The sequence below is a fragment of the Mus caroli genome, chromosome X, assembly GCF_900094665.2.
Source record: "Mus caroli chromosome X, CAROLI_EIJ_v1.1, whole genome shotgun sequence".
Taxonomy (NCBI): domain Eukaryota; kingdom Metazoa; phylum Chordata; class Mammalia; order Rodentia; family Muridae; genus Mus; species Mus caroli.
Genome location: NC_034589.1, coordinates 45,417,330 through 45,425,253, shown reverse-complemented (window position 1 = coordinate 45,425,253; position 7,924 = coordinate 45,417,330). Strand labels below are relative to the sequence as shown.

General features: G+C 46.0%; 1 protein-coding gene across 1 annotated transcript; it reads left to right on the top strand.

The window, feature by feature from the left end:
* The first annotated feature begins 425 nt into the window (after window positions 1-425).
* LOC110286587 (ubiquitin-like) lies at window positions 426-992 on the top strand. The gene has a single exon (XM_021153040.1). It carries the CDS (start codon window positions 601-603, stop codon window positions 832-834), a length of 234 nt encoding a protein of 77 aa, XP_021008699.1. The 5' UTR covers window positions 426-600; the 3' UTR covers window positions 835-992.
* The last annotated feature ends 6,932 nt before the right edge of the window (window positions 993-7,924 follow it).

The following is a 7,924-nucleotide window of genomic DNA, read 5'->3' as shown; positions in this document are numbered from 1 at the left end:
TGAGATAGGAGGATTCCTGGAGGCTTGCAGAGATAGAGCAAGATGGCAGAATGTGATAGGAGTCTTCCCAGAGGCTTACAGGGAGAGAGAAAAATGAAAGCCTGACATAGGAAAATCCCTAGAGACTTGCATTATTAAACAAGATGGGACTCTGAGATAGCAGACATCCTAGAGATATTAGGGATAGAGATAGATTGGACACTTGAGATACCAGCTTCCTAGAGGCTTGTAGGGATAGAGCAATTTGGGAGACAGGAGGTAGGAGGCATCCTAGAGGCTTGCAGGGATAGAGCAAGATGAGAGTCTGAGATAGGAGGCTTCCTAGAGGCTTGCAGGGATAGAGCAAGTTGGCAGAATGAGATAAGAGAATTCCTTCACGTTCTCGATGGTGTCACTGGGCTCCACCTCTAGGGTGATGGTCTTGCCGGTCAGGGTCTTCACGAAGATCTGAAGGCCAAGATCCAGGATAAAGAGGGCATCCCCCCTGACCAGCAGAGGCTGATCTTTGCTGGCAAGCAGCTGGAAGATGGCCGCACCCTCTCTGATTACAACATCCAGAAGGAGTCAACCCTGCACCTGGTCCTCCGCCTGAGGGGTGGCATGCAGATCTTTGTGAAGACCCTGACCGGCAAGACCATCACCCTGGAGGTGGAGCCCAGTGACACCATCGCGAACGTGAAGGCCAAGATCCAGGATAAAGAGGGCATCCCCCCTGACCAGCAGAGGCTGATCTTTGCCGGCAAGCAGCTAGAAGATGGCCGCACTCTCTCTGATTACAACATCCAGAAAGAGTCGACCCTGCACCTGGTCCTCCGTCTGAGGGGTGGCTATTAATTATTCGGTCTGCATTCCCAGTGGGCAGTGATGGCATTACTCTGCACTCTAGCCATTTGCCCCAGTTTAAGTTTAGAAACTACAAGTTTCAATAATAGCTGAACCTCTGTTAAAAATGTTAATAAAGGTTTTGTTGCATGGTAAGCATAAAAAAAAAAGAGAATTCCTACACACTTGCAGGGGTAGAGCAAGATGGGAGAATTTAGATAGGAGGCCTCCTAGAGGTTTGCATGAATAGAGCAAGATGCAAATCTGAGATAGGAGATTTTCTAGAGGCATGAGGGGCAGAGAAAGATGGTAGTCTGGGATAGGAGACTTCCAAGAGGCTAGAAGGGATAGAGCAAGATGGCAGTCTGATATAGGAGACTACCTAGACACTTACAGGGATAGACCAAGATGGGAGAATGAGACAGGAGACTTTTAGAGGCTTGCAGGGATAGACCAAGATGGTAGTCTGAGATAGGAGACTTCCTAGAGGCTTTCAGGGATAAAGCAAGATGGGAGTCTTAGATTTGATGTTTGCTAGAGGCTTGCATGTATAGAGCAAGAAGGGAGATTTGAGATAGGAGGCTTCCTAGAGGCATGCAGGGATAGATCAAGATGGGAGTCTGAGATAGGAGGCTTCCTAGAGGCTTACAGGTATAGGGCAAGATGGGAGTCTGAGATAGGAGGCATCCTTGAGGCTTGCACAGATAGAAAAGGATGGGAAAATGAGATAGGAGTCTTCCTTGAGACTTGCTGGGGTAGACGAAAATGGGAGACTGAGATAGGAGACTTCCTAGAGGATTGCAGGCATAGAGAAAATTTGGGAGACATGAGATAGGAGGCTTCCTAGAGGCTTGTAGGGATAGAACAAGATGGGAGATTTTAGATAGAAGGCTTTCTAGTAGCTTGCCGTAATAGAGCAACATGGAAGACTTGAGATAGGAGACTTCCCAGAGGCCTGTAGGCATAGAGGAAGATGGGATACTTGAGACAGGAGTCTTCTGAGAGGCTTGTAGGGATAGAGCAAGATGGGAGAATGAGGTTGGAGACTTCCTAGAGGCTTGCAGGGATAAAGCCAGATGGGAGTCTGAGATAGGCTTCCTAGAGGCTTGCGGAGATAGATCAAGATGGGAGTCTGAGATAGGAGGATTCCAGGAGGCTTGCAGTGATAGTGCAAGATGGGGGAATAAGATAAGTGGTCCCAAGAGTCTTGCATGGATAGAGCAAGATGGGAGATTTGAGGTAGGAGGCTTCCTAGAGGCTTGAGGGGATAGAGCAAGATGGGAGAATGAAATAGGAGTCTTCCTAGAGGTTTACAGGGATAGATCAAGATGAGAGTCTGAGATAGGAAAGTTCCTAGAGGCTTGCAGGGATAGAGCAAGTTGGGAGAATGAGATTGGAGGCTTCCTAGAGGCTTGCAGGGATAGAGAAAGATTAGAAACTGAGATAGGAGACTTCCTAGAGTCTTGCAGGATAGAGCAAGATGGGATTCTTGTATAGGAGAATTCCTAGAGGCCAGCAGGGACAGAAGAAGTTGGGACTCTGATATAGGAGACTACCTAGAGGCTTGGAGGGGTAGAACAAGTTGAGAGACTTGAAATAGGAGGCATCTTAGAAGCTTTCAAGGATAGAGCAAGGTGGAAGACTGAGAAAGGAGACTCTTTAGAGTCTGGAAGTGATAGAGAAAGATGGGATTCTGAGATAGGAGACTTCCTAGAGGCTTTTAGGGACTGAACATAATGGGAGACTTGGGATAGGAGGCTTCCCAGAGTCTTGTAGGGCTAAAGCAAGATGGGAGACTTGATATAGGAGGCTTCCTAGACACTTGCAGGGATAGAGTAAGTTGGGAGTCTGAGATAGGAGGCTTGCAAGGATAGAGCAAGATGGTAGACTTGAGATAGGAAGCTTCTTAGAGCCTTGCAGTGATAGTGCAAGATGGGAGTTTAAGATAGGAGGTTTCCTGGAGGCTTGCAGGGATAGAGCTAGATAGGAGAATGAGATAGGAGTCTTCCTTTAGGCTTGCAGGGATAGAGCAAGATGGGGGCTGATATAGGAACCTTCTTAGAGGCTTGTAGGGGTAGAGCAAGTTGGGAGACGTGAGATAGAAAGCTTCCTAGAGGATTGCAGGGATAGAGCACGATGGGAGTCTGAGATAGGAGGCTTCCGGGATAGGAGGCTTGCAGGAATAGAGCAAGATGGGAGACTTGAGATAGAATGCTTTCTAGTAGCTTTCCGGGATAGAGTAAGATGGAATAAAGAGATAGGAGACTTCCTAGAGGCTTGCAGGGATAGAGCAAAATGGGTCACTTGAATAAGAGACTTTGTAGCAACTTGCAGGGATAGAGAAACTGGGAGTCTTAGTAAACTTCCTAGAGGCTTGCAGTAATAGAGCAAGATGGGAGACTTGAGATAGTAGACTTCTTTTATGCTTGCCGGGATAGAGCAAGATGGGAGAATGAGAAAGGAGACTTCCTAGAGGCTTGCAGGGATAGAGCAAAATGGATGACTTGAATCAGAGCTTCGTAGCAACTTGCAGGGATAAATCAAATGGAAGTCTGAGCTAGTAGACTTCCTAGAGGCTTACAGTAATAGAGCAAGATTGGAGACTTGAGATAAGAGGATCCTTAGAGGCTTGTAGGGATAGAGCAAGATGGGAATCTGAGATAGGAGGCTTCTGAGAAGCTTTCCAGGATAGAGCATGATGGGAGTCTGAAATAGGAGGCTTCCTAGAGGCCTGCAGGGATAAAGCAAGATGGGTGATTTGGATAGGATGCTACCTAGAGCCTTGCAGTGATAGAGGAAAACGGGATACTTGAGATAGGAGGCTTCCTAAGGCTTGTAGAGATAGAGCAAGATGGGAGTCTGAGATAGGAGACTTCCTAGAGGCTTGCAGGGATAGAGCCAGTCGGGAGACTTGAGATTGGAGGATTCCTAGAGGTTTGCATGGATAGAGCAAGATGGGAGAATGAGATAGGAGGCTTCTAGAGGCTTGCAGGGATAGAGCAAGATGGGATTCTGAGATAAGAGACTTTCTAGAGGCTTGCAGGCATAGAGCTAGATGGGAGTCTGAGATAAGAGGCTTCCTAGAGTCCTGTAGGGATAGAGAAGATGGGAGTATGAGATAGGACACTACCTCGAGGCTTGCAGGGATAGAGCAAAATGGGAGACTGATATAGGAGACATCCTAGATGCTTGCAGAGATAGAACAAGATGAGAGACTTGAGGTAGGAGGCTTTCTAGAGTCTTGCAGGGAAGGAGCCAGATGAGAGACTGTGGTAGGACGTTCCTAGAGGCTTGCAGGTATAGAGCAAGATGGAAGACTGAGATAGGTGACATCCTAGATGCTTTCAGGGATAGAGTAATATGAGAGACTTGAGATAGGAGGCTTCCTTGAGGATTGTAGGGATACAGCAAGATGAGAGTCTGAGATAGGAGTCTTCCTTGAGGATTATAGGGATAGAGCAAGATGGGAGTCTGAGATAGGAGGCTTCTGAGAGGATTGCAGGGATAGAGACAGATGGGAGAATGAGATAGGAGACTTCCTAGAGGCTTGCAGGGATAGAGCAAGATGGGAGGCTGAGATAGGAAGCCTCCTAGAGTCTTGCAGGGATAGAGCAAGATGGGAGAATGAGATAGGCCACTTTCTAGAGGCATGTAGGGATATAGCAAGATGGGTGACTGTAGATATGTTGCTCCCTAGAGACTTGAAGGGATAGAACAAGATGTGAGAATGAGATAGGAGACTTCCTAGAGGCATGTAGGAATGTATCAAGATGGGTGACTTGAGATAGAATGCTACGTAGAGCCTTGCAGTGATATAGGAAAATGGGATACTTGAGATAGGAAGCTTCCTAGAGGCTTGTAGAGATAGAGCAAGATGGGAGTCTGAGATAGGAGGCTTCCTAGAGGCTTGCAGGGATAGAGCCAGATGGGAGACTTGAGATAGTAGGATTCCTAGAGGTTTTCAGGGAGAGAGTAAGATGGGAGAATGAGATAGGAGGCTTCTAGAGGCTTGCAGGGATAGAGCAAGTTGGGAGACTGAGATAGGAGCTATCCTAGATGCTTGCAGGGATAGAGCAAGATGGGTGACTTGAAATAGGATGCTTCCTAGAGTCTTGCAGGGATAGAGCAAGATGTGAGAATGAGATAGGGACTTCTAGAGGATTTCAGGGATAGAGCAAGATCGGAGAATGAGATAGGAGACTTCTAGAGGTTTGCAGGGATAGAGCAAGATGGGATTCTGAGATAGGATGCTTCCTAGAGGTATGCAGGGATAGAGCAAGATGGGAGACTTGAGATAGGAGGCTTCCTAGAGCCTTGCAGGAATATAGCAATTGGGAGAATGAGATAGGAGACTTCTAGAGGCTTGCAGGCATAGAGCAATATGGGACAATGAGATAGGATAGTCTTGAGAAGCTTGCAGGTCAACCATCCTTGCTCACACAACTGCAAACAAGAGACTGCCTCAAATAAAGTAAAAGGTGAAGGAAACATTCCATCTTTTCCTTTGATCTCTGTGGATGGGCAAGCATGCACACAGCATATGCACACACATCCACACATCGTAAGAAAAGAGCTCATGAGTTGCTGCTTTTGGCCAGTAGCTCTTTTCCCAACCAGGTTTTGATAATTGATTTTTGCTGACACTCTTATACTTCTTCTGGTAGTCCTCTTTCTTGGCATAGGCTGCAGCTGGGATTGCTGCGCAGCAGGTGGTTCTGGGAACCTAGGTTAATTGCCTCAGAGTAGCACTGCAATGCATGGTCACTGTTACTGGCACCCAGTGACCTGTTGCCTTTCTTTAGTTTCTCCACCTGCTCTTTAGCTTTGCCCAGAACCACCCCCCCTCCGCCCCAAATCAAATCCACCTGCCAATACTGTTCTATTTTTTTGAGATCGTCTCGGTTATTCTTGGCACTTTTAATTTTCATTTTAATATTAAAATAAATGGGCCAAATCTCTTTAAATTAGCATATATTAACCGTGTAAATTAATGAGATTCTTTGCGACAGTTTCATGTATAAATATCCATACTTTGATCCTGTTCTCTCTTATCTGCCTGCCCCTGATTTCCTTCTACATTCCCAGTAATCCCCTTTCTGCTTTCATGTCTTTCTTTATATTCAAGATGCCACACGATAATAAATATGTAATTTTTTTCTTTCTGAGTCTGTTGTATTTTATTTAACATTATGATCTCTAGTTCTGTCCACTTTCCTAAAAATGACATGGTTTTATTAATGGCTGAGCAATACTCCATTGTGTCTACACAACACATTTTCTTTATCTACTCACCTGCTGACAGACACCAAGGCTGATTGCATGCACTGTTATGGTAAATGATGCAGTAGAAAATGGTGCTTAGGACTCTCTGTAGTGATCTGTCTATGGTTTCTTCATTCTGACCAGAACAAGACAAAATTTTGGTGCTTTACACATGGCTCCAGCTGCATATGTAGCAGAGGATGGCCTTGTCAGGCATCAGTGGGCGGAGAGGCCCTTGGTCCTGTGAAGGCTCGATAGATGCCCCAGTGTAGGGGAATCGAGGGTGGGGAGGTGGGAGTGGGTGGGTAGGTGGAGGTACACCCTCATAGAAGCAGGGCGAGGAGGGATGGGATAGGGGGTTTCTGGGAGGGGGCGAAACCGGGAAAGGGGATAACATTTGAAGTGTAAATAAAGAAAATATCCAATAAAAGAATAAAATAAAATAACCTCTCTGTGTAGATGAGGCTGCTGGGCTGGAGCTTGTGACGTCCTCCTGCCTGTCCTTCTTGAGTGCAGTGTGCATCATGGCGTCTTCCTGCCAATGCTTCTTGAGTGCAGTGTGCACCACCACATTCAGCTCTCACCATAGGCTTGATTCACACTTCTTTTCTGCCTGTGGTGCTTTGAATAAGAGAAGGTTCTCATTGGCTCCAGGATTTGAACGCTTGATTCCCAGTGGGCAATTTTGTTTCTAGGGTTTTAGGTGGAAGTATGTATGCTACTCGGAGCAGGCTTTGAGAGTGTATACCTCACCCTCCATCCAGTTTGCCCTCACTGACTCCTGCTTGTTTCTGAAGATGTGAGCTCTAAGCTTCCTGCTACCGTGTCTGCTGCTTGCAAGTATGCCTCCTTGCCATGATGGACGCTGAGTTTGTTTGTTTGTTTGTTTTGGGCAGAGTTTCTTTGTATAGCCCTGGCTGTCCTGGAACTTGCTTTGTAGATCAGGCTGGCCTCAAACTCACTTCTGCCTCTAGAGTACTGGGATTAAATGTGGTCATCATCAGTGCCTGGCCCATGGTGGACTCTTATGCCTCTGAAATTGCTTTTGGTCATGGTGTTTTATCACAGCAATGGAAAAAGAAGTAATACAATGGCTAAAGATAAAGAATAAGAACCTTCTTTTATTCAAAGCACCACAGGCAGAAAAGAAGTGTGAATCAAGCCTATGATGAGAGCTGAATGTGGCGGTGCGCATTGCACTCAAGAATTTTTTTCATGCACTTATTGTCCAGTTGTGCATTTGAGAATTACCTGTTCATTTGTCCACTTATTGATTGGGTTTCTTGCTCTTTGGGCTAATTTTTAAAGTTAGTTTATTTATTTCTTCCTTATTTCCATATGTAAGTATGTATGTATGTCTGTGTATGAGTCTATGCACACGTGTGGGGACTGCCTGTGCACATGCAGAGAGCAGAAGATGGCACTGGGTGTCTTGCTTTACCTATTTCTTTGAGATGAGGTCTCTCCCTGAATCTAGGCCAGAAGCCATCAAGCCCCACAGATCCTTCTGTCTTCTGCTCTCCTAGGCTCTGTGGTTCCATGTGTGTGTCAGAAACCCAGCTTGTAGCATAGGTGCTGGAATCCAAACTCTGGTCCTCCTGATCTCACAATAAGTGCTCTTAGTTATTGAGCCATCCCTCTCGTTCTGCCTAATTTCTTTCTTTTTTTAAAATTTTTAATATTTTTATTACGTATTTTCCTCAATTACATTTCCAATGCTATCCCGAAAGTCCCCCATACCCTCCCCCCCACTTCCCTACCCACCCATTCCCATTTTTTTGGCCCTGGCGTTCCCCTGTACTGGGGCATATAAAGTTTGTGTGTCCAATGGGCCTCTCTT

Coding starts and splice junctions, on each gene's coding strand:
- LOC110286587 (XM_021153040.1), top strand. CDS start 601: ATGCAGATCTTTGTGAAGACCCTGACCGGCAAGACCATCACCCTGGAG.